This window comes from Hyperolius riggenbachi, chromosome 1 (assembly GCF_040937935.1).
Source record: "Hyperolius riggenbachi isolate aHypRig1 chromosome 1, aHypRig1.pri, whole genome shotgun sequence".
Taxonomy (NCBI): Eukaryota; Metazoa; Chordata; class Amphibia; order Anura; family Hyperoliidae; genus Hyperolius; species Hyperolius riggenbachi.
This window is the reverse complement of record NC_090646.1, coordinates 230674428-230702059: the sequence shown is the minus strand read 5'-3', so window position 1 is coordinate 230702059 and position 27632 is coordinate 230674428. Positions and strand designations below refer to the sequence as shown.

Sequence of the window (27632 nt, the reverse complement as noted above, 5' to 3'; positions counted from 1 at the left end):
AAGCTTTTCCTTTAGAGAATGACCCTGTATTATGATTGTCAGTTTCTAGTTTGGAGAGAGCTCCAGCAAGAATAGCAGTTGCACCCTCTCCCTACGACATTGCCAGTGTCATTGTGGTGGTCATGTGACTCCTGGGAACATGAGATCAAACTGACTAATAAAAGGGGAGGAGAAGGTTTAGACAGATATGTCTGTATCGGTAAATTACTCCATCAGTTGTTTTTATTTAATTATGCCTTTTTCTTTAAAAATAAATGCGTTTATGCAAATCATTTAAAGAGAACCTGTACTGAGTAAAAATATTTAAAATAAACACATGAGGTAACTTCAAATGAACATTACATAGTTACCTTGCCATCATTTCCTCACAGAAGCTCACCATTTTTTCTGACAATAATCCCATCCAGTTCTGACAATATTTTGTCAGATCTGAAATATAACAGTTGCTGTCAGTAAAATATCAGTTGCTGTCAGTTATAGCTGAGATGAAAACTGATGTACCAGGTAATGTCCATGTTTCCCTATGGCTCAAGTGGGCGATGTTACAGTTTAACTGTGTGCTGACCAGAAAGCTGTTATGGGTATTGGCTATTTTCAAAATGGAGGACAGAAAATTCCCTTGATCACAGTGAACAAACAGGACGCGGGACAGGAGTAAGACACTGAGGAGTAGACTACATGGAAGGTAAGTATGACTGGTGTATGCTTATTTTGACTTTTAATTTTCAGTTCAGGTTTTCTTTAAATACATTGACATTTTTTTATCAAAAACACAAAACTCTTTTTAGTTTGTTTGTAAACCAGTGCTGTAAAGTTATTTCCTCTGGATGCTTTGAAGGGAGGTCTGCATAGACAAAAATCTTGAGAGCCTTTGTATTGTACTTATGCCTTTTCACTTTCCATGCTCTGTAGTAGCCCTTGATTCCCATGGGGGAAGAGATATAAAAGATTTAGCTACTGCCAAATATTCTGTGTAAATTAAGGTAATTCAGAACACAAAGAATGAAATTGCAATCTGTTAAATCTTAAGTAAAACTTGTTAAAGCTTTTGATTAATGACAATTTCCTTTCCTTTTTATCTGGAGAGTGATCAGGTTCTGGAGCTTGCTTCCAATGGAAGTATCCGTTTTCATCTGTAAATCAAATTTCAGATAACATTTGACAAGGTGCCTTAAGGGCACGTTTCCTTATATAATCATCCCTCACGGATGCTTTTCAAAACCATTCAAACTCAATTTACACTTCATTTTTTTATTTTTACACATAATCTCTCTATTTTGAAATGTTAAAATATCTAACTGATTGATTGCATGTAATGGTGTTTAGTTAATTGTTTTGTGGCTGCCTCTTAAAGAAAACCTGTAACGACAAAAAGTTCCCCTGTTGGGTACTCATCTCGGTAGGGGGAAGCCTTCTGGATCCTATCAAGACTTCCCCCGTCCTCCTGTGTCCCACGGGGGTCTTGCTCTGGCCCTCCGAACAGCGGGGATGTAAATATTTACCTTTCCGACGCAGGTGCAGTATTGGCTCTCCGCTCGGAGATAGGCGGAAGTAGCCGATCACTGTCGAACCGCTCTACTGCGCAGGCGCAAATCTCCTGCGCCTGCGTGGTAGAGCGGACCCGACGGAGATCGTCTATTTCCGCTATCTCCATGCTAAGAGCCGCAACAGCACCCCCGCTGGAGCCAGGGAAGGTAAATAAATGTAGCTTGTCAGGCTTTTCGAGCCTGGATTACTGGAGACTTCGGGGGAGCCAGCGCTGGATTGCCTGCAGCTACAGCGGAGGGGGAAGCCTCATTTTGTTACAGGTTCTCTTTAACAGTTCTTGTTGCTTGGCAGCAGTGTGATTTTAAGCCATCAAAATAAAGTTCGCCATGCACAAGTACATTTTTCAAACAGATTTGATTACTTTAACGAAACCGGTCGGGGGTCTGTTGCCACTGACATGCCCAGTTGATCAACTTTCAATCTGTTTGAACAGTTTATTGGTCAGAAGAGTTGATATGGCTTGTTAGAAAATCTCCATTAAGTAGGTTGTGGGGAGGAGGGATGGTGAAGCAATAGGTATATTGTGTTGTACTTTAATTGTGTGGCACAGTGATTGTGGTTTGATCAATTCTCCGTTTTCTGCTAAAACCTAATCAAGATTGAGTAAGCTAGTAGTATTGATCAATTTTCTATAGTTTGGATAATCATCAGCACATGCATGGTTAGTATAAAGGTGACCATGCACCCATTTGAAAGGTCAGATCTGGCATTTGTCAGTTGTACACTGTTGAATGGTTGTTAAAACGCCAACTAATACATAGACTGAAACCATGCAAGTACGGGCAAAGAAAATAACATTTATTATTAAAACAAAACAGCAATGTCCCATTGAATGGTTATTTCAACAGTTGAACTCAGTCCACCCTAAGAAATTGTCTTGCTGTTATATCCATTCAGTGGCTGCACCCTTATATTACCATAAATACTCAAGGGCAGCCAGACATGCAGGTGTCATCAGTCAGCCCTATCTTCTAGAGGAACTGTAGGGTAAATAACATAATGCATACATTTGCTTGTTTCCAATATTCATTTATAGATTATTTTGTCTGTGTTTTCCCTTTTTGAAGACTTTCCTCTCCCAAATTCACATTTTGAAATGTATCAATGGTGGTGACCTCTTTAGTTCTGCCAGGTGATCTGTACGGAATGTTTGTTACTGAAAGTTCTAAGCACAGAAGGAGATTGCTTGCTTGGCAGTTGGAAAAAGCCGTTATTTTCCACAATGCAACAAGGTACACAGACAGGAAACTGCATGTTTGTGTGGTGGCAACTTTGTAAGAAGTAGCAATTGCAATCAGCCCAGGCTTTTCTAACCCATTTGAAAAAAAAAAAAACTCTCTAACATGTCGAGCTCTTAATTCAAACATCATCCCATTTGCACTTAAATCTGGATTCCTGACAAATAAAACTTTTGAAATATGTAAACGTTTACTGTTTCACTTGACAAATTATTTATGTTTCTGTCACTCCTCCTCTGCCAGACTACTAAGTATCGCCTCTGTGCTCACTGGGCTGAGAATTGAGAGCGTGGTGATGCCTATTCTGTGCATAGTGACAAGCAATGTGCATGTTTGATTCATCTCTCTACATCCATGCCTGCAGGCAGTGTGGCACATATACGTTTGCTCAACATCTCCGGATGTACATTCTTATATGATGTGAGGAGGGACTGAGAGCAGACACTTCCCATTATCGAGACTTCATCCGTCAGGCGACAGTTCGGGTCCAAATTATTTCCAAGCACATCGCTATTCTAGAAGCTAATGACACATTCTGTTACTAAGCAGAGCAGTGGAGGACTGGCGGCACACTGCCTGACGCAGCAAGAGGGGTAAAGGGGAGAACATTAGGCTCACATTGCCTTTGGCCAAGAGGATCTGGACCTCTGGCTCACACATCAGGGCTGCCATACACATGCTAGATTCTCACCCTCAAATGTGTATTGGCATAAGTATTGGTCCTATGTTGCTACGCAACACAGAAGTTTTTTGTGATTATTCAAATTTGGAGTGCGCTCTGAGGTGTCCCACAATTCAGCACTGCTGAATATGCAAATCATCTATTTGTTGTCCCTGATAGCTAAACACGCCTCCAGAATTGCTGGAATGCAATTATATGTCAACTTGTTATTACAGAGCCAAACTAATCCAACATGCATACAGTTTTTGATTGGTTGATCCTCATCAGTGCATGCCTCTTATGTCCCTACCACAGTCTAGGGCTGCTTTCAACCTAACAGTGTGTTTTAGGAATATAAGAGGAGACTGGACTGCCTCAAAGACGTACATGAAAATGCACAGGGAGCATACAAACGTCATGCATATTCTGTCCTGGTTGAGATTTCAATCTGCGACCCTAGTATTGCAAAGCTGGAGTGCTAACCATTTAGGCATTGTGCTCCTTCACTCCCCCGTAATAGTTTATTCCAGAGGAGAGAATAGCATCGAGGTAAAGTTTTAATCTTTTTACAGTGGAATTTAACTTCCTTCACTCAGTCTCTTTCCCTAAAATTGGCCAAGGTGTGTCTAGAGGTGTCATAGACAGGAAATTATGTTTGGATCTGGCCAAAGCAGCTGTATCACGATGTAGCCATGCGGCCAACTTTAGGCAAATACTTTGAATTCTTATATCTTACATTTCGTAAAAATGTTTTCTTTGTGGTTGAAAAATGCATTTCTTAATATATCTAATGCTCACCACACATATTGGACCTGCCAGATTTTTTTTTACAACAACTAATTGTACCTACAGTGCAGGTGGTTTGCAAATGTGCAAAATTATCACGAAAAACTTAAAGCGAACCTGAGCTCTAAACCTCCTCTCTGCTCTAAAAGATAAACCGCATAATAACCACCTAAAGAAAAACATTTACATGTTACAGCTGATACAAGTCCTGCAACAAAGCTGTACTTCCTGCGTTCATGGAAGCAGACATATTGTTAACATCCAGTGTTTACCAATTAGGTCTCTACCGTGGCAGTCAGCTGACACAGCTGAGAGATCAAATTATAACCTGCGCTTAGTTACAGATGAGGGGAAATTAGAAAGGCTAAACTCTCTAAATACATACAGGGTGTATTTCTCTGTTTTCGCTCCTTCCTGTGCAAGATCATCATGTTCAGGTCCACTTTAACTGCTCTTCTCTGCACAATTACTACAATGATCACCTGCCCTATTGGTACTGTAGGTTCTGTTAATCTGACAAACGTGCCAGATCATGTGCCAAAGTTTGCCCAGCAGTTCAGTGGGGCAGTATAAGTAGTATGCATCGGTGTCGGTGCATTAAGGCACTGGAGAAGAAAAAATAGACACGGAACTGCTGTCAGGGCTACTATTTACCTATTCAGTTCACAAAGGGGTTTTTAATAGTCAGGAATGATATGTACTTAAATTTCATCAAGCTAATTCACACTTGGAAGGCTCTGCTTCCCCTGGAAAGAGGATCAAAATAAATACCATCTGGAATACATATGTCATAATTATAAAACTGCACTCATTGATTGTAATCTAATAAGTCAATTATGAAGCCGAGCTTGTTTATATCTCCAGCAGTATTTACCGAATGTGGACTGTTATAGTCTGACTTCTCCAAAAAAGGAAATCAATATGCCACAATACCCTCTCCACTCCCAGCAGGGCTTTTTCCTCTTCACGCTTGCTAATTCAGTGAAAAATGCCATTTAAGTATTTTGGCTTGTGTCAAGTGAGATTTCCTCTGTAAAATCTAATTTTTCAGCACATTAAAAACTTTAACTTTCCAGAAAGGAAGGGACTAATAAAGTTAATATTGATGACCTCTTTTGCCGGCGATCTTTCCATTCCTCTTTTTCTAAAATTTAGGTCTGAAGTGTTCAGAAAGTATAAGTATAAAAAGCACGCCTGCATGTCCTGTGCTGCAGGTTCCTAGGAGAAGAATGTGGTACACATGGCTGGGCAGAAAGTTGGGCGCTCTTTGCACATTGTGCAAGAAGATGTTTGGGTAAAGGCCATTTTATTAAAGGGGCACTATGGCGAAAAATGTAAAATATGTGCAAACCTAGACAGATAAGAAGTACTTTTTTTGCCAGAGTAAAATGAGCCATAAATTACTTTTCTCCTATGTTGCCGTCACTTACAGTATGTAGTAGAAATCTGACAGAAGTGACAGGTTTTGGACTAGTTAATCTCTTCATAGGGGATTCTCAGCAATGCTTTTATTCTTTATAAAGATATTCTCTAAAAATGATTTTAGCAGTTATGCTGGCCAGCTTCTCTGCTCGCTACACAGTTTTTTGGCAGATGGACAGAGCAACTGCCATTCATCACTAAGTGCTTTTGAAAATAAAATAAATCCCTGAGAATCCCCTATGAAGAGATGGGCTAGTCCAAAACCTGTCGCTTCTGTCAGATTTCTACCACCTACTGTAAGTGACAGCAACATAGGAGAAAAGTAGTTTATGGCTCATTTTACTCTGGGAAAAAATGTACTTCTTATTTGTATATGTTTGTACATATTTTAAATTTTACAATTTTTAGCCATGGTGCCCCTTCAACCAATGATAGATTGCTGCTTTACCCCTCCTTGTAATTACTGCAGTTCAAGAAAAACAAACTGTAACCTTTTTCTAAAAGACAGATTGGTTATTACACGCCACACACACACACACACACACGTTTAATTTGAGGACCTGTCACATATAGTTATTTCCCTGACTGTGTCAAAAACTACCTCAGGAGCTTCCCTGGTATATGACAGGATGAGGCATGCTACCATAGCAGGATGGACTTGACTCCATTGCTTTCTTACCACAAATACTTGCGGAATGTGTAGTAATATGAGAAAGCAGTGTTGAGTATATGTATCTCTTGACACTACTGACGATAACATACGTGATCTGTAATGGAGGATCACCAACATCCAACCTCTATTGGTCATATATTGAAGTCAATGCAGGGGAGCTACTCTCATTTGTCCTTTTCTCTTAGCCAGTCTGGCAAGTCCATGCTCATGCATAATTTAGGAAGTAGGTGGGATTGTTAAAGAATATTCCTTTTCAGAAGGCGCCACTTACACGATGTCACCTCATTCGGGCATCCACCCTTCAGGATACAGTGGGGTATGCATTACTTCATTGTATGTAGGAAATCCTTTAACATGGTTCTCTTCATGCACATTGCTGGCCATAATTAGGTGATCTGGCAAGGGAACAATTGTTGGTGTCTTCTGGAAATTCCCATTATATATATCTAAGAGTATTTAAACAGTTCTCTTTTTCACTGTTCCCGTTTTGCACTGTATGAAAAGACCGGTAATTTTTTCCAGCTGACTGTACAGCTCTACTGTTATGCCATTAGGGTTCAGATATATCGGTCTGTCTATACTGCCTGTTTGGCAAAAAATGAGCTCAGCACGTTCTTTCCATCGTTTTCTGCTATACCAACCTCTGGACCGGACTTCCAAACTTCAGAAGAGCAATCCCAACAATACCAGTTGCCTGGCAGCCCTGCTGATATATTTGGCTGCAGTAGTGTTTGAATAACATCAGAGACAAGCATGCAGCTAATCTTGTCAGATCTGACAGTAATGTCAGAAATACCAGGTCTTGTGCATTCTTGTTCAGGGTCTATGCCGAAGGTATTAGAGACAGAGGATTAGCAGGGCTGTTTGGTAGATGATATTGCTTAAAAGGCAATAAATATGGCAACTTCCATATCCCTCTCTCCTCAGTTGTCCTTTAAAGGGATACTGTAGGGGGGTCGGAGGAAAATGAGTTGAACTTACCCGGGGCTTCTAATGGTCCCCCGCAGACATCCTGTGTTGGCGGAGCCACTCACCGATGCTCCGGCCCCGCCTCCAGTTCACTTCTGGAATTTCTGACTTTAAAGTCAGAAAACCACTGCGCCTGCGTTGCCATGTCCTCACTCCCGCTGATGTCACCAGGAGTGTACTGCGCTGACACAGACCATACTGGGCCTTTGCTGTGCGCTCTTGGTGACATCAGCGGGATCGAGGACACAGCAACGCAGGCGCAGTGGTTTTCAGACTTTAAAGTCTGAAATTCCAGAAGTGAACCGGAGGCGGGGCCGGAGCATCGGTGAGTGGCTGCGCCAACACAGGATGTCTGCGGGTGACCGTTAGAAGCCCCGGGTAAGTTCAACTCATTTTCCCCTGACCCCCCCTACAGTATTCCTTTAAGTTATATTCAGAGAACATGTAGGTATTCACATTAGCTTGAGTGACCAAAAGAGGTCACCTGATATATCTACCACTGCAAACTAAAACACATTATACTGGTAAGCTGAACATACTAGTGCTCTTTTGGATTGTACATGGAAAGCAGAATAGAGGAAACTCACACAAACAACATAAAACGTCTGTGCACACAGTGTCCCTGTTCCTGAGCACTGCGAGGCCATAGTGCCAACCACCATGAACGTTTTTATTTCCAACGAAACAAACCAGAGAAGTGACTGTTCTTGTGAAGCTTGGAGAGTTCTCTAAATACTTCAGACGCAGCTCACTTCTCTTATTTTTCCAAATGCTTTATTCTCAAATGAGATGAGATTCCTGACATCCTGGAACATTTCTGAAGTCACGCCACTGATTTCCATTGTTCTCATTACGGCCTTCGGATCCTTGTCTCCTATATACCCTCTGATTATTGCAAAGAATGTTTAAGGCTGTTGCATCCATTCTATGTACAGAATCACACACTGATCTAGATCACTGCACACGAAATTAAGGCTTTCCATAAAGTCCTCCATATGATTGAAGACTCACGTTAAACTACTCTTGTGCACACATTTTAGCTTTGCTAAATGTAAGCTTCCCTTCATTTACTTTAATATTTACACATGGTTTCTCTTAATCACCTGGCTTTTTGCTTGCAGTCTCCAAATCGTCAAAAAAAATGTTCTGATGGTGTCTCTTTACATTCAAACAACAACATTGAGGGGCAGTCGCAATCACCATATGGTACACCGTAGTATGGTTTTAATATTTTAACATGATTTTCCTCTTGACATACCCCATGCTTCCCATCTGATTGATAAAGGTAATGTTTCAAAAGCAAAGGAAACCCACCCACTAAGTGTTCCTTCCACTATAAAATCACATACATGCTCTGATGCGTATTAAGTTTCTGCCTTTCCCCGCACTGCTCATTGGTATTCTTTAGTGCAGGGCTGCTCTGCTTAGCAAACATTACTACAACTGCTAGTTTCAAGCTTATTCTTAATGCTTTCTGTGTCTAGCAAAGGCCCAAAGTTTTCCCCAAGTCGTGGGGAATTTTAATGGTTGTGTCTGGCAGCCATAATGGCTGAGAGCACCACCAGAATAAAGCTTCAGTAAATCCTTTTATAAGCTGGAGAACCTTGAAGTTTTTCAAGTCAGAGGGTCTTATCTCTTGTAATGGTTTCTCATTATGTTGTAAACCTGGGACTGTCTCATTTTGGCATGGGTTTGATTTGGCTTGGAAGTACACTTTCATCAAAACTTATCACATTCTTTGCCATTACTTTATTTGCCCAGCGTTCTGTAGTATGCACTTTATGTTCATCATATTGCATTCATCAATGTTCAGCACAAGCTGAGGCAAAGCATGAACTAAAGATCGCCTGTCCAACTATCAGCTAATAATAGGGAATTTCTTTGACTTCAGATCATAATTTTTTTTAATACGTTCTGGAGGCAGCAAGTCTACATGGCCCCAGCAAATTAACATCTTTCCTTACGGGGTATAAGGTTTCATTTCCAGATATTGGATCATAACCAGCTACACTTTGTTCTTTATTTAATACTGTGTTGTTCCCTCAAATTACAACCAACACTCCTGCTGGATTTTAATACAGAACCGGCTGAAAGCTTCTGCTTAAAGGAGAATTCCAGGAGTGGTATTGGATTGAGCATTGAATATAACTTAAAATTGATTTTGTCCTCCAAAAGTTATTAGCTGCACAAGTTTTAAAAACACTTTTTGGCCCATATGCAATTAGCCTTTTCACCTGGAAGATATTTCACTGGCCCATATGCTGTTAGTTTTTTTTTCTCCTGTGTTTTCTCCTAGGTGATAGTTTTTCATTATGGCTCTGTACATATTACCAAGCTGACACATCATTGCATTCCAGCGGTTCTGGAGGTGTGTTTAGCTTCTAAGGGTACAATGGTTAATTTGCATATATTCAGCAGTGGTGCTCTGGGAGACATTTCAAGCTCACTCCAACCTGAATTATCGCAAATTCTTTCTGTTTTAGGAAAGCAAACTTTTGTTTTTCTTAACATCTTAGTAAGGGGGCTTTTAGGACCATTGTAGTCCCTTACACACCCCAATGAGTTCTGGGTCACCATGAGCTTACTGGTTGGTCTGTGCCTCTCGGATTTACAAGCCCTACTCCATAGAGCCAAATTAATCCATGCCATGCACTGATGAGGATCAAACAATCCGAAACAGTCTGTATGCATGTTGGATTATTATGGCTCTGTACAATTTAACAAGCTGACACATCATTGCATTACAGCGGTTCTGGAGGTGTGTCTAGCTTCTGAGGGCACAATGGTTAATTTGCATATATTCAGCAGTGGTGCCTGGGAGACATCTCGAGCTCACTCTAACCTGAATTATCGCAGATTCTTTCTGTTTTAGGAAAGCAAACTTTTCTTTTTCATCTTCTATTTACTCTTTTTTTTTTTTTTTTTTTTACTTTTCGGCACCTTGAAATTGAAAAAGTAGCAGAAAGTAGGTGGAAAATTATTTTCAACCCCATGTTAAGTATTTTTGTTGCTTGCTGGTGATTTAAAAGGCATTTTATTGACAAGTTTAAAAATATCACTTAGAAGAAAACTCAGGAAAAAAGTTGATTGCATATGGACCACTGTCTCTTTAAAATAACTTTTCAGCACTCTGTAATTGAAAAAGTACCAATAAGTAGGTGAGAAAGTACTATCAAAAATATTTTGATTATTTTCTAGCTCACTAGTGGTTTAAATGTGTTTTTATTAATAAGGTATGAAAATATCACCTTGGAGAAAACCCTGGAGAAAAAGTTAATGGCATATGGGATTCTCTCTTCAGTCAGCTCACTTACCTGTTAAAGGGAACCTTAACTGAGAGGGATATAGAGGTTTCCTTTTAAACAATGCCAGTTGCTTGTCAGCCCTGCTGATCACTTTGGCTTCAATAGTGGCTGAATCACACACCTGAAACAAGCATGCAGCTAATCCAATCTTCAGTCAGAGCACCTGATCTGCATGATTGTTCAGGGGCTGTGGCTAAAGTATTACAGACACAGGATCAGCAGGAGAGTCAGGCAACTGGTATTATTTTAAAAGGAAAAATCTATATCCTTCTCAGTTTAGGTTACACTTTAGATTAACCCTGGCTTACAATTACCACCTCTGCTGAAAATCCAGCATGTGTACAGCAGCCCCCCACTCCACTTGGCTGCTCGACGCCCAATCTGCCTGGCGTATCGTAAAGGCTGAGAGCATTGTCCTCCCCACGTACCCCGTCTGCTGCATGATGGTGCTCCTGCGCCACTCTGCACCCGCCCTCTCGCATAGGAACAGAACGCATTGCTTGTCTCTCTGGTTCAGTATGGGTCTTCTGTGCATGCACGGACCGTCTGCACATGTGCAGTAGACCCAGACTGACGGGACTGGGCCTATTACCGAGACTGAACGGGAGGACGGCGTGAGACTCAGATGGGTTATGTTGCAGGAGGAAGCTGCGGGTGAGTATCAAATCTTTATTTTTTTACAGCTCTTGTTTACTTTAAGTAGGGTTATGTTAGCGCAGTGTTTCTCAGCGTTTTTAACCCCGTACACACCAAGTACCCCCTAGCATAGTAAACATTATCACAAGTACCCCTTTACAAATGTATATTTAATCGTAGAACATAATTGGTTCTAAACAATTTCCAAGCATTTACTATTGCTTTTAATTAGCTAAAATACTAATTTGGTATTGTTTAAATAAGATTTATCATTTTATAAAATTTGTTATTTTTGGTTAAGTATAACAAACCCTAGTTACCCCCTGGAACCATCAGAAGTACCCCCTCGGGTACGTGTACTACACGTTGAGAACCTAGATGTTAGAGAATATAGTGAGGGGAGATTTAAATTGGATTAAGATCTTAGTGTTAGGAATTAGGAAAGAGTATATGTTAGTTTGTTAGAGTTAACGGTTAGTCGTTAGGAGGAAATTTGCTTTAGAGCAATATTAGGTTTAAGCATTTGGAAACCGTATATGTTCCTGTGGGAGGTTGGGATTAGGCGTTGCAAAGAGATGATATGGTGAGGAGGAAGATTAAGGCTAGGCATGGTGCAGAGCGTTGTTAGGTTAACACACCAAGCTGAAATGCAGTCGGGGGGGGGGGGGGGGGGGGGCTGGTCCATTTGTGGAGAGGTATCAAATACTCTGATTAAAAATTGTTCCTTTAAGTTTTGTTTTTTTTATATGTTTCTATAAAAACACAGATAAAAATACTAGTTGGTGTCTGTATGCGCCATGATTTGAGCACTGGTAATGATATACAGAGATCTGTTATGAGTTGCCCTTAAATGGAAGACTAGGCAGCAAGGATTGTTCTGCAAATGAAAGGCTAATTGCTACTTGTAAGCATATTGTATATGGTACACTCAGAATTATATAGAACAAATCTTGGTGTCTACAGAAGATTTTGACTGAGGAGAAAAAAAAATTGATTAAAGGTCTGACAGGCAAGAAAATCGGTGCCAAATATTTAAAAAAAAAAAAAAAAAGTTTATAGCTCTGAATGTGTTTGGCTTTGCCTAACTTCTGGCAGGGCATCATTCAATTTTTATTGCAAATCACATAACAAGTAACTATGTTGTCTAAGGAATTGCCTTGTTCCACTCCTCTTTTACATCTTGCCTGTCAGTATGCTTCAATTAGGGACAAAATGGCTGTCAGATCATTTGACACCTGGCTCAGTAGTTACCCTCCAACTTTTTAAGAGATTGTTTCTTGATATCACACGGTTTTGAGACATATGACTCCACACTTTAATTCAATCTCTTGAATAAATAGCCCCTATATTTAGCATGTGAGCTAGCTAAGAACCAATTAAGAATATGTTTGTAGATAATGTTAGAAGATATTCCAAGGTTTCATTTCCTTTGTAATAACATCAAAACGGTACGCTTTTTGCTATTTTATTTGCAGTGTTCTTTTTTTCTTTTTATATTTTATTTTTACTTGTGTATTGTGACCCTAATGGGATTTTTTTTTCGGGTGGGGAGGGGGGGGTTGTGTTTTGTTCCTTTTTTCATTCAAATTTCTGGATGATTAAATAGTGAAGTTCCCTTCTCACGGTGAAAGTGTAACTGTTTTGTCTTATGCATTTCTAAATTCATTTTTTTCTATTCTAACTGAAAATGCATTTAAAGCCTATTTCAGACAACTGAATACATCCTTTCTATAGGTCTGTACTGAACTAATCTTTTTTTTTTTTTCACTGATTCAGCCTCTATGGTTGAACAGATCTTTTTTTTTTTTTTAACAGGTAAGTTTTTATTTATTTTTCTTGTTAGCACAACAGTACAACATAACATTTGAATACAACTGTCAAAAACATAACTTATAACAGCTACTTATAAGTAGGTCAGGGCCCTTGAGGGGCACAAGAGAGGAAGAAAGAAGTGAAAGAGATGAGGAAGGAAAAAAGGCAATCCTGAGCAGAATTTGTTAACATTGTATTATACCAGAGAAGAGAGAAAATATTAGAAAAATTTCGATCAGTATCACGTCACATGTGCTTTTTTTTATAATATTGCTATACAGAATATTCTTGAATATCATTCTGACCTGGATAAAGAGAATATCAGGATAGTTAAGTTTATATATCTACAGAATAGTTATAATTCTGTAATATAGGAACACCACGTATTATACTTTATTCTAAGTGAGAGTATTTAAACATCTACCCGAAGATTTCGACAGTGCTTATCACACCATCTGGACCAGATATTATCACATTTTTTGGAGCAGTTTCTGCTTTTATATGTCAGTTTACACAGGGGTAACATGTGGTTAACGAAAGAGATCCATTTGGCCTTGGAGGGTATCACTGGTTGGTTCCAAAGATCATGGCTTGCTTATATTTATTGTAGCTGTTTTTATCAAAAATTCCTAACATTGCCATTTTCACATCAAGATTAAATGGAAGGTCCAACACTACCCCAATAGTTTTCCCCACCTGTTTCCAGAACCTTTCCAGTTTTGAGCATGTCCAGAACATATGTAGATAGGTTCCCACCTGTGCCCCGCATCTAGTACAAATATTAGAGTGAGCATTATTGATTTTGTGTAATCTGCTTGGAGTGAAGTACACTCTATGAAGATATTTTAAGTGCATTAACCTGTCCCTGGATGAGATCAAGACCCCAGCTCCTCTGCCCACCACCCCCTCCCATTCTTCATCCTCTATTTCCCTAATATCATTTACCCATTGTGCACACATTTTGTCAGTGTTGTGGCCCATTTGAACCAGGAGATCTGCATATATAGCCGATATAAGGCTTTTCCAAGTTTTCTTGTATGAGTAGTGACTCCAGCGGATCAGATTCTAGCTGTATACCCTCTCTACCAAACTGGGCTGTGTACGCGTGTGAGAGTTGTAGGTACCTAAAGTACATCTGCCGAGGCATGTTGTAAGTTTGCCTAAACTCTATGAAGGGCAATAAAATTCCTGTCTTGGTAATATCTTTTAATATTTTAATTCCATATTGTGCTCAGAGTGCCGGGTCGGGTATAGAAGAGAAGTGCGGAACATTGGGATTACCCCACAGGGGGGTGTATGGGGACCATTTCAAAGGTGTAGCAAATTTTTTGGGGAAGTATTGCCACGCACGGATCGTAGTTTTCATTACTACAGTGATATACGGGGATAATTTTGGGCCTCTAAATGGGAGGTTTAAGAGGGCTTCATAAGAGCCCATAATTGCGGCCTCTACCACTATCGCTGGGTTGAGTTCATTGCGCGAAAACCACCACGGTATCGTAACAAGTATTGCTGCCAGAAAGTAGTAGAAAAAATTAGGCATGGATAACCCACTTTCTGTGGTTGGGAGGGTCAGTGTTTTTAAGGACATACATGGAAGTTTACTGGACCATATGAAAGGAATTAAGATTTTATTTATTTCAATAAAGTGTTTTTTAGGAATCCAGACTGGGGAATTACGGAATATATATGTAAATTTAGGTAATAGCATCATCCTAATTGCATTGACCCTGCCTATTAGTGTTAGGCCCGGTTCACATTAGCGGTCGCCGTCCGGAATCGCCGTGGCGGAGCCGGACCGCATGCGGAACGGACGCACGGCATAGCAATGAAAGTCTATGCGTCCGTTCACATGCGTCCGTTTCGTCCGGACCGGATCCGGACTCTGGCGTAAGACCCAGCATGCGCTATTTTTTGGTCCGGCTCCTCTGGCAGACGTATCCGGAGCGGAGCCGGACTGCACCATCCGGCCAATACAAACCAATGAGAACCGGAGAGCGCACAACACACTGGCTATAAAATCCGGATGTTCTACCCCACTTCCTATGCGTATTGTAGCGGCGATTTTGGATGGGGACACATGGGCAAGCATTTTGGAGTGGAGCAGCAGTGACTTTTCCATGCTGGAGATGTTGGCAGTATGTCGGAGGTGGAGGTGAGTGCTAAACAGCGGAGGGCCTGATTCCACAGGTCCACCTTCTGCTGACCTCCCAGACCCCAACATTTTTATTTTATTTCTACTATCTTTTGCCAAACGGATCCGGATCGCATCCTGATGAACACCTGATGCAAACTGACCGGATCGGATCCGGATCAGAACCATACGGTTCCGGTCCGGATCCGGTCAGGTCATCCGGTCCGTTTGGCAGAGAACCGCAAGTGTGAACCGGGCCTTAGAGGTAAGTCTTGCCAGGTGTTGCGTTTATCTCTAATCTTTTTAATAAGAGGGAAAAAATTATTTGTTAAGAATAGCTTAGTATCTTTATGAATCACTATCCCCAAATATGTGAATTTGGTTGACCATTGTAGTCCCGATCCACTGGAGTCTCCGCCAGAGGCATTGTTATCAAGAGGGAAAAGGATGGATTTCGTTTTATTTATTTTTAGTCCTGACCATCGACTAAAGTGTTCTATGATGTTACAAAAAGGGAGGAGCCAGAGTCTGCAAGATAAAGTAGTATGTCATCTGCGTAGAGTGACATTTTTTCCTCTAGTCTTCCCAGTTTTAACCCCACAAACCCGGTAGAAAGTCGCAGCATTATGGCCAGAGGCTCAATGGCTATAGGAAACAGACTCGGCGAGAGGGGACCCCCCTGTCTGGTACCTCTGAAAAGCGAAAAGGGTTGTGATGTTTTACCGTTGATACGTAACCTGGCGGAAGGGTTTTTGTATAATCGTTGTACCATTTTAATAAAGTTACTTCCTATACCAAATTTGCTCATCACCTTCCAGAGGTATCCCCACTCGACCGAGTCGAATGCCTTCTCATTAGCTAATGAAGCCAGAACCCTGTCTCCTTTATTGTCATGGTTAGCAACCAAATTAGTATGCAACCTTCTAAGGTTGATATCGGTGCCCTTTCCAGGCATGAATCGTGTTTGGTCCTGATGGATTATAGTGAGAACACATTTATTGAGCCTGTTAGCAAGGGCTTTCGCTATTATTTTTGCATCAACATTTATAAGTGATATAGGTCTGTAGGAAGTGCATAAAGTAGGATCTTTACCGGGTTTTAATATCAGTGTAATGCTTCCGACCAGGAGGCAGCGGGAGCGTCATTGGTAAGTGATGATTTCTGGACTGCTAGCAATTTGGGTGCTAGAACAAGGTGGTAGTGCTTATAGTATTCTGACGGATATCAATCAAGGCCGGGGGTTTTCCCACAATGCATGTCTGCAATAGCATCTGTGATCTCATCCAGGGTGAGAGGTGCATCCAACATGGTTGAACAGATCTAAAGACTGTATAAACTTGCAATAATGGTAGTCTGAAGTGAACTGATCATTTGAAAAATCACAATGTGTATGACCATCTTAAGGAGGAACTTTACCCAAGGATTGAACTTCATTCCAATCAGTAGCTGATACCCTTTTTCCAACAAGAAATCTTTACCTTTTATCTACTAGATCATCAAGGGGGTCTGCATGGCTGATATTGTGGTGAACCCCCTCCCAGTATGATGTCATGACCAAGGTCCTGACAGTTTGCTGTCTGTAAACCTCATTGCATTGTGGGTAATAATGGCTTTTTCCAACTGCCAAGCAAGCAATATCTCCCTCTGTTCATAGTTGTAGCCTGTCATAGGTCTCTGAGGATTGGCAAATGTATGCAATTACTGTGCATCTGCTAGGTCTTGATATCGCAGTTGCAATAAAAATTTATTTAAGAGAGTTTGTAGTGAGGAAAAATATGGGCAAGGCATGATGTCACAATGTGGGCAGTGTCATTCTGCATCCAAGTCATGCTCCATATGACCATGCTTGCATCAGGGGATACTACACTGTGCTTACAAGACTCAGATAACTGGCGGCACAGGCTACAAGTACAAATGGGGCCTGACATGAAGCTGTAATTACTGCTTCTTGACTGCAAAATTCCTTTTAAAATGTTCCCTAGTTTAATAAAACCAGAAAGTAATACGATAATGTTTTCTATGTGCTGTGTAAAGCACTAATGTAGAGTACATATTCTATCTTGGTTGCTTAACTATTTTGATTTGTACTTAGGAGAGAAAAAAGAGAAGAAGCAAGCAGTGGCCGATGATGATGCTAAAGCTGTCGATGTTTCTCGCCTGGACATGCGTGTTGGCTGCATTGTTTCCGCCAAGAAACACCCGGATGCAGATTCTCTGTATGTGGAAGAAGTTGATGTGGGAGAAGCCTCACCAAGGACTGTTGTCAGTGGTCTTGTCAAGCATATTCCTCTTGAACAGGTAATTGGATGTATAGTGTCCAAGTTACATTTTAGGGATCTTTACACACAGGAGAATGTGACCCACATACAATTAACTTATTTTCCTGATTTTTCTCTTAGGTTAGATTTTTAGACTTTGCAAAAAAATGTATTTTAAACCACTAGCAAACAAAAAAACAAAAAATAATTTTGACAGTACTTTTCTACTACTGGTACTTTTTGGTACTTAGTTATATTATTGGTAAAAGTTATTTTAAACAGAAGATGAAAAAAGTATTTCCTAGGAGAAAAGTCAGGGGGAAAAGTTAATTGACACCGGACCGGTACCGAAGAGTGTGAAGACTGAGGACGGCGGTGTGGGAGTGATTCATGCGCATGGGGCTGAAGGAAGCCACAGGTATGTATAACACTTTTAAATCCATTCAGCTCTGGTTTCCTTTAAAGGGAAGGTCCAAGCAAAAAAAAAAAATGAGATTCACTTACCTGGGGCTTCTACCAGCCCCATGAAGCCATCCTGTGCCCTCGTAGTCACTCACTGCTGCTCCAGTCCCCCGCTGGCAGCTTTCTGACCTCAGAGGTCAGGGCTGAATTGCGTACATTTTTACACATTCCCGCTAGTGCAGGAACATTAACGCATACATTTTTACGCGTTAGTGGTGCAACGCGTACATTTTTGTTCCTGCACTAGCTGGAATGCGTAAAAATGTATGCAATGTGGCCCTGACCTCCGAGGTCAGAAAGCTGCCAGCAGGGGACTGGAGCAGCAGTGAGTGACTGCGAGGGCACAGGATGGCTACATGGGGCTGGTAGAAGCCCCAGGTAAGTAAAACATTTTTTTTTTTGCTTGGACCTTCCCTTTAAGCCATGGCCCACTAGATGCTCTGTACTCCATAGTTAAAATTAACTGTTACTCTTTAGGGAATTTCTGGCATTTCCGCGAATCTCCTTAAATTGTTAGGAAACAACTAGAACAAATGCAGAACTACCACCCTATCATTTTTGTGAGAACCTTTATTAGAAACTTCAGAATAATGGGTACCACTTTCACTTTGCAGTGCTAGGGTCCCCGGATTAAATCTGGGCCAGGATACTATCTGCATGATGTCTGTATGTTCTCACCATGTTTGCATAGGTTTCCTCCAGGACTGCTGTTTTCCTTCCAAACACAGAGCTTTACTGGTTCTCCAGAAAACAAGGCCTGTGCACACGCTATATTAAAGTCAGCTGAGGTGGCTGATGATGACTGCCTATGCCGATAATCGTGTGTAAAGCAGCCCCCACTGGCTGCCTAGCCACCAATCCACCAGGCGGATCAGCTTGGCCAGGCATCAGCCAATAGGTTTGTTCTTGCGGCCTTAGCCCACCAATGTTCTTCGAGGGATCGGATCCTGATCCCCGTCGGGTGACATCAATCAAAAGTGGGTACAGGCATTTAGACTAATATATAAGAAGATAAGACAATAAGTGACGATGGTAGAGGTGAGATCCTCTGAGGGATAGTTAGGGCTCAGCCAAACTATAAGCGCTTTTCTGAGCGCTTGTGATTGATTACCCACAATGCGTACGCGTAAAATCGCTGTGATATTTACCACGATTTTAATGAAAGTGAATGGAAGCGATTTTTAAAAAGCGCTCCATAAAGCGCTAATCAATCACAAGCGCTCAGAAAAGCGCTTATAGTGTGGCTGAGCCCTTTCGTGACAGGACCATATACACTCTGTAAAGCACTGCAGAAGATGTCAGTGCTATATGAATACACAATAACGATATTATCTAGACTCCTATTTTATATATTCTATTAAGTTGATACTAGTTTTCATTCAAATTGTCTGCCTGTAATGCTGTCTGATTTATTAGTCGACCTAATATAGGTGCTCTGTGGATTGTAGTAATGATGCAATTACTGTGAATATAATAAGGGCCCTTTCACACTTCCTGCAGTCCCTCGTTGCACAAAAACGCAACGTCCCTTTGGAGAAGTAGTGATAGTCCTATGGGGCTATTGCATTGAACGCAGTGCAACGGGATTCATCGTGTTGACGCATGAGTAACTGCATAGTGTATGTTTAAACTAGAAGTGAGGCATGCTCTCATTGGAAAGTATGCCTCACTGTATGGTCGACCTTTCAAGACCAATGTACTTGCAGTAAAATCGCTCCATAACAAACATTTAAAGCATGGAATGGGCCGCAGTCTTGATATCCCTGCCTTGGCACATATGCAGTGAAAGTGCATTTGCAGTGCAAGACTGTTAAAGCTTGGGAAATTCATGGAAATCGGATAAAAGAACTCCAATGCAGGCAATTGCTATTTGCTTAGTGGCTGTGTGGGATATGGGAATATGCCTGTACAGACTTACGGCTGTGTCATGAGCCAGTTACAGACAACTGATTCTGGCAATCGCAATGTAAGGTATCTACAAGCCTGTAGAGGATATTGAAGACAAGGGCCAATCTGACAACCAAGAATTGTTTAGGAGCAGATTTAAAGTTATTCTCAATGAACATAACAAAGAAATATGAAAGTAGCACGGAAGAGCCCAAAGCCAAAATAAAAAATTGCTCTGCGTAAAAGAAAACGTTCATAAATATTCAGATTGTTTCACTCACCGCTAATGTGTAATATATTACTTTCTGTCATCTTTTCAAATAACCGCTATTTTAAAATTAACATTGTAATATCAAACATTGTTTCCTTGTATTAAAGCAATGATTTCCAGTAATATTATTTTTGTAAGTGCTTTATCCTTGTTTTATGAAGCCCAGAATATGGAAAAATAGCATCTAATTTGAAGGCTATTTTTTGTGTTTCATATTTTCCCCCGCGGGGACCGGTCTTTCATAAGCATATCCTTGGTGCCAAGATTAATGCTAAGCATGAGAAGCATTACAGACGGCTGATCAATTCCTAGGAGTCCGGCAGGGAGGATCTGTGCTGGGCCAAGTTATTCCACTAATTAGATAATTGTCTCTGATGTTTGCTTGAGATTTAAAATAAATACATGCATAAATAATAAGGAGCACCTGGGAAATGAAGAAAAAAGTACGCTTGATATGATTCATGTCTTCTTAAGTACAGATATAAAAGTACAATAGAAAAATAAAACATCTGGTCAATTACATTTTATAGTCGTACATCTTCATCATAACTAAAAATATTCAGAGTAAGGTATCTATCAAGGAAAATCATTTTCCAGCCTAGGAGAATATAGAACATTTTATTGCTTCTATGCGCAGTCCAAGTCAAAGGCTTAAAGTAGTATATTTCCCAAAGCTTAACATTTACTTGAGCATGTTTTTTTGTTTTTTTTTAGTAAAAAAATTCTACCACGAGCCAGAGAAATACAGTTTTTGGGCTCTCCTACAGAGCAAAGTGGATTCCAAAAGCTAGATTTAACTTACCTGGGGCTTCTTGCAGCCCCTCACAGTCATCCTGTGCCCATGCCGTCCTTGCGTGACCCTCCTGCAAGCAACGGTAACCCCCTAAAAGCTGGCCTGTTGTGGCCAGTCGGAAGCTACTGCACATGCATGGCCCCAAGCTGTGCACGCCCTGATTGGGCTCCCATTGCCGGGAGCATTCTGTGCATGGGATTTTCCTGTACTGCACATGTGCAGAACACTGCCGTGCATGGGGACGCGATTAGGAGGTGCTTGGCCAGCCAGCTTTCAGGGGGTCAGCACTGCTGGCCGCAGGGTTCCAGGACGACAGCGCGGGAAAAGGATGACTGCGGGGAGCTACAAGAAGTTCCAGGTAAGTTGAACGGTTTTTATTTTATAACTTTCGATTTCCTTTAAGCATTGCAATATGGGGTACCATGTAGCTTTTTATTCTTCCACCTCATTAAAGAGGAACTCCAGCCTAAACAAACATACTGTCATTAAGTTACATTAGTTATGCTAATTAAAATAGATAAGTAATATAATCTCTTACCCACACTGTTTTAAAAGAACAGGCAAATGTTTGATTTCATGATGGCAGCCATCTTTTTGGTTGAAAGGAGGTGACAGGGAGCATGAGACACAGTTCCAGCTGTCCTGTGTCCTGAGCACCTCTCCCAGTTGCTAGGCAACGTGAATAACAACATAGGAAATCCCATCATGCTCTGCACAGCATCAGGGAAAAAAAGCCCGGGCTTTTTTCTTTGATGGGTGGAACTTAGATAAAAATGCAGCTAAAAATGATGCTTTGGTAAGAAAAACAAAGTTCTGATGCTGTGAAACTGTTAAAGAAACACCAAGCCTTTTCAGTTCTGCTGAGTAGATTTTTAGTCCGGAGGTTCACTTTAAGATTACTGCAACACATGCTGCAAGGATGTTTATTTATTGAACCACTTCTCTGTGCCTGCACTCTCATATGGACCTAGAGTGTGTGTGTGTGTGTGTGTGTGTGTGTGTGTGTGTGTGTGTGTGTGTGTGTGTGTGTGTGTGTGTGTGTGTGTGTGTGTGTGTGTGTGTGTGTGTGTGTGTGTGTGTGTGTGTGTGTGTGTGTGTTGCCATCAGATGTCTTCTCAATTAACTTGATAGATGTACGTCTTTTTTCAACCTAAATAACTATGTAATTATGTCTTCTGTTTTCCAATGGCATAATGAGTGGAGTACAGGGATATCCCAGTAAATATCAATATCAGTCAGGTATGAGTTTACTTGATCTGAAGACTATCTAAGAATGTATGGTAGCCTTTAACCTTGAATCAGAACTATGACTCCTTTCACCACATTTTTCCTATATCACTTGTCTGTGCCTACAAAAGACCTGCGCTAAACATATCTTTATGCTTAATGCTTTTGTTTCAGACCAGTAAAGCAGGTGTCATTCATCGGAACAGATTTATGTAATCTGGAGCTTAACTCAAACTGTGCGGCAGCTGGTCCTCTTTATCCCCACATACTACATTATAAGAACTACTTATTGGCCTCTTTTGCACTGTTTAACACTTTTTATCATAATTGTACACCTGTGGCTAGCATACTATTTTGTTTTGACATATTGTGCAGTGTTTTTCACTACTATCCCATACTCAATGGTTTTGCTGATAGCTGATTGCTTGGTTGCATGGTTGTATTTGTAGTTAAGGAGAGGAGGGTTTTGTTTTTAAAGGCTCATACACACCTACCAACAATCTGTCCAACTATCTTCCAAACGTGTCTGTTCGAAGATAAGTTTGGTGTGTGAACAACTGACAAACAACCAGATGACCAACTGATAACAGGTTGTTTGCCAGATCCAATCGGTGGATCAATCTGACCAACTTTCAGGTGGTTGGAATGTGTGTACAAGTCTTTTGAACGGCTTTGTTTTTGAATGTGGACATGTTGTGAAGTTTATCATTTACAGTGGGATGCGAAAGTTTGTGCGACCTTGTTAATTATCATGATTTTCCTGTATAAATTGTTGGTTGTTATGATAAAAAATGTCAGTTAAATATATCATATAGGAGACACACACAGTGATATTTGGGAAGTGAAATAAGTTTATTGGATTTACAGAAAGTGTACAATAATTGTTTAAATAAAATTCGGCAGGTGCATAAATTTGAGCACTGTTGTCATGTTATTGATTCCAAAACCTTTAGAACTAATTATTGGAACTCAAATTGCCTTTTAAAGCTCAGTGACCCCTGTCCTACATACACAGGTGAATCCAATTATGAGAAAACGTATTTAGGGGGGGTCAATTTAAAGTTTCCATCCTCTTTCAATTCTCTCTGAAGAGTAGCAACATGGGGTTCTCAAAACAACTCTCAAATGACCTGAAGACAAAGATTGTTCACCATCATGGTTTAGGGGAAGGATACAGAAAGCTGTCTCAGAGATTTCAGCTGTCTGTTTCCACAGTTAGGAACATATTGAGGAAGACCACAGGCTCAGTTCAAGTTAAAGGGGAACTTCAGCCTAAACAAACATACTGTCATTAAGTTACATTAGTTATATTAATTAGAATAGATAGGTAATATAATTTTTTACCCACCCTGTTTTAAAAGAACAGGCAAATGTTTGTGATTCATGAGGGCTGCCATCTTTGTCATGGGAGCAGCCATCTTTTTGGTTGAAAGGAGGTGACAAGGAGCAGGAGGCACAGTTCCAACTGTCCTGTGTCCTGATAACCCCTCTCAGCTGCACACGCTAGGCTTCAAATGTCAAATTCAAAATGTAAAAAAAAAAATTTGCACCAAAACAGCAGAACGAGAGCAACAACATCAGAAATCCCATCATGCTTTGCACAGCATCAGGGGAAAAAAGCCCGGGCAGTTTTCTTCTGTGCAGCTAAAAATGAGGCTTGGATAAGAGAAACAAAGTTCCGATGCTGTGATACTGTTAAAGAAACACAAGGCCTTTTCAGTGCTGCTGAGTCGATTTTTAGTCCGGAGGTTCACTTTAAGGCTCAAAGTGGCAGACCAAGAAAAATCTCGGATAAACAGAAGCGAGGAATGGTGAGAACAGTTAGTGTCAACCCACAGACCAGTACCAAAGACCTACATCATCTTGCTGCAGATGGGGTCACTGTGCATCGTTCAACCATTCAGCGCACTTTACACAAGGAGATGCTGCATGCGAGAGTGACGCAGAGGAAGCCTTTTCTCCACCCACAGCACAAACAGAGCCGCTTGAGGTATGCTAAAGCACATTTGGACAAACCAGCTTCATTTTGGAATAAGGTGGACTGATCAATCCAAGTAAACAACACCTGCTACCTACAGTAAAATATGGTGGTGTTTCCATCATGTTGTGGGGCTGTGTGGCCAGTGCGGGGACTGGAAATCTTATCAAAGTTGAGGGACGCAGCAGATTCTGGAGACCAATGTCCAGGAATCAGTGACAAAGCTGAAGCCGGGTCTTGATCTTTCAACAAGACAACGACCCTAAACACTGCTCAAAATCCACTAAGGCATTCATGCAGAGGAACAAGTACAACGTTCTGGAATGGCCATCTCAGTCCCCAGACCTGAATATAATCAAAAATCTGTGGTGTGAGCCTGGGGAGAACACTGTAGCCCTCCATCCATATCCTAGCAATCCCTCCCAAACCATAGCTCTATCCTCCCCTCTGCCCCAACCATTAAAAAAAACACAAAATAACTACCTTAACATATGTCAAACTTGGCACAAACCTCTCTAGTGCTGGGAATCCTTGATGTCAGCACCAACAGCAAAGCCAAGTTTACTACATTACTATGTAATCTTAGCACCTGCTGCTTTACAACTATGTTGTGTACCTCATTCAAATAAAATGGAGTGTCTGTGCCATAGACACAACAGTCCAGCATCAAATTCACCTGTCTTTGGGCTTTTAGCTTGATAATAAAATAAAACACTTTGTAATGCTGGTTTATGATTTACATTTAAGTATTCTTTATTTCATCTTACACCATTTCACTCACACTGAAGCATCTCATGCAAGTCACTATTTTTTGCTGCATAGTCTCTCAGATGGAATGAGGATAAGACTGCCAAGTCCCTTCTCAGACCGCATGCCCAGTAACCCTATCTATGATGCCTCCTGTCTTTTATCCTTCACCCTCCACTGTTAATACAACCTGAAAGGTGGGACACAAAGAGTAGAACCAAGTTTGAAAATAGGCAAGTGAATGTAACCAGCGGTATACAGTGTGATGAACCTAGACAAACCAGGTAAATATTAAATATAAAATTACTACAGTAAAGAATGAGTTGGTTGGCACCAGATGCTGGCTGTCAGAAGACACAGTGTATTTACCCCTCCTGGAGTTGTGCTCACATAAACATGTCAAACTTGTAGTGAAGAGAAGAGATGAAACACCAGCTCTGCTTGCTAGGGTTTATTGTAAATACAAAGGCAATACAGGCATACCAAGTAGGAGATAGGTGTGGATACCGGTCGGTATCCACACCTATCTCCTACTTGGTATCCCTGTAATGCCTTTGTATGTACAATAAACCCTAGCAAGCAGAGCTGGTGCTCCATCTCTTCTCTTCACTACAAGTTAAATATAAAATCAGTTTATTAAAGATGAACTTTAACCAAGGTTTGAACTTTATCCCAATCAGTAGCTGATAACCCCTTTCCCATGAGAAATCGTTACCTTTTTTCAACACACACACGCACGCACACGCACACTCTTTGCTGTCTTTGAACCTTTTGTCTGTGAAGCTTTTTTCCAACTGCCAATCTAGCAGTATCTCCCTCTGTGCATAGAACTCTCAGTAAGAAACATTGCACAGAGATCACCTGGCAGAACTAAAGATGCCACCACCACTGCTAAATTTCAGAATGTAAATCAGGGAGAGGAAAGATTTTACAATGGGCAGACACTGACCAAATAATCTATAAATGAATATTGTAAAACAATAAGCAATTTTATTCATTGTTATTTTCACTACAGTTCCTCTTTAAACCTCAAATTTAAAAAATGAAACGCAGAGTGGCCAGCTCAGATCAGCCGCACACACCCACAGAAGACGTTTAACAACTGTTTTGTGTTTGTTCATGCTCCCTTAGTCCAAAGTTACATTTTGTTCAGGAACCAACCATTCTGAAAATCATGCAGTAATAAGGGAACACAAGGAGGAGACAAATGCCTTTTTTGTTACAGTAGTGCATACTGCAATACATTTGTGCTCATGTTTGAGACTTTGGGGTTCCCTTAAAGTATTGCTTTAAATATAGGCAAGCTGATATTGCTAAGAATAGTAAAAACTGAGGATCATAAATAACAGATGTTGATGTTTTATGTGTAGTTTTACAGAGTCAGGAACAGAAGTAGTTCATATGCTTTGAAACCAAGATGTTTAGTACATATTATGTGTCCTGAAATTAGCTAAAAAAAGGTTGGTAGTATTAGAACAGTAGCGTGCACAGCTGCCTAGCAAATGTCCATAGAAGAATCTCTTAAGTTTGACCTACAGTTCAGGACTTTGCACAGCAGACGGGACGTAGATTTCACCTCTTCCGATCCAACCGCTCCCGTTGTGATTGGCTCCCGTCACTGCTGATGGCTGAGCTCCATGCGTTGGTCAGGATGCTAAGCACTGTGAGCCAATCACAGTTGTCATAGGCCCATATGCAATTAACTTTTTCGCCTGAGTTTTCTCCTAGGTGATATTTTTAAACTTGTCAATAAAATGCATTTGAAGCCACCGGAAAGCAAGAAAATACTCAAAATAATTTTGACAGTACTTTTTCACCTACTTTTTGGTACTTTTTTCGTTGAAAAGTGCTGTGAAGTTATTTTAAATTGAAAATGAAAAATTACCTCCTAGGAGAAAACGCAGGTGAAAAGGTGAATTGCATATGGGCCATAGTGTTAAAATAGAAAAAAGGCTCTGGTCCTTAGTGGGACCAGAGCAGTGCAGTCCCCAAGAGACAAGTGTAAATATGTTCTGAAAGATATTTATAGCTGGTCTGACTATAAACCTTACACACCATGCAGTTCGTTTAAATGTTGGCTATATCTATTACAGTACAATATATGTTAATGCATAGTTTACATTATGCATGTTTACCTTTGAAAGTATTCTTCTTGGTTTTTGGAGTGTACATGAAATGTGGGGAAAAAAAAGATAGTCCTGATCTTCTTACGCCTCTCTGTTCCTGCGCTGCGACCCTTTGAAAATATTCTACAATTTTGTCAAACCTGGTGCTTGTAGCCATGCTCTCTTCCGTGTGACAGTTCAGATACATGTGCCTTTTAATGACAATTAAGCCTCGTACACATTAGACACACGCCTCAGCCGATAATCAGGCATGTGTACAGAGGTGCCCGACCTGTGATGCACAAGCAATTAGTCCAGCGTATATACTCACAGCTATGGCCGATTACTTTGTGCATGCCGCTCCTCTGCCTGTTCCATGACATCACACATGCGCCGTTTCACTGTCCTGCATAGCAACAGTACACTTCGTCAGCTACGCAGTTGACTCATGTCTGTGCAGCCTGAACCATCGATTTCGCCCTTCAGGGATCAGGTCCCGATCCCTGAAGTATAAAATCCATCAAAGGTGTGTACCCACCTTTAGAGACAGGGATTGTTGCAGCCAGCTGAGGACCTACTGGAGTGTCTGTCTGCGTATTGTTGGTTAAATTGCTTGCCTGATCTGGGTGTGGCCCTTAGGGCTGGTGCACACTACAAGAGCTTTTGCTCTTGCTAATGCGATCCTATGTGTTGTTGTTGTTTGTTTTTTTTGTTTTTTAC

The 27632-nt window shown here is 40.8% G+C and overlaps 1 protein-coding gene across 5 annotated transcripts in view; it reads left to right on the top strand.

The window, feature by feature from the left end:
- Window positions 1-27632, top strand: part of AIMP1 (aminoacyl tRNA synthetase complex interacting multifunctional protein 1) — a 94400-nt gene that overhangs the window by 48237 nt on the left and 18531 nt on the right. For all 5 annotated transcript variants that reach the window (XM_068270663.1, XM_068270644.1, XM_068270682.1 and 2 more), the window contains one exon: window positions 17277-17482. In XM_068270663.1, coding sequence (XP_068126764.1) covers window positions 17277-17482 — 206 coding nt within the window. The remainder of the gene's footprint in view (window positions 1-17276; window positions 17483-27632) is intronic.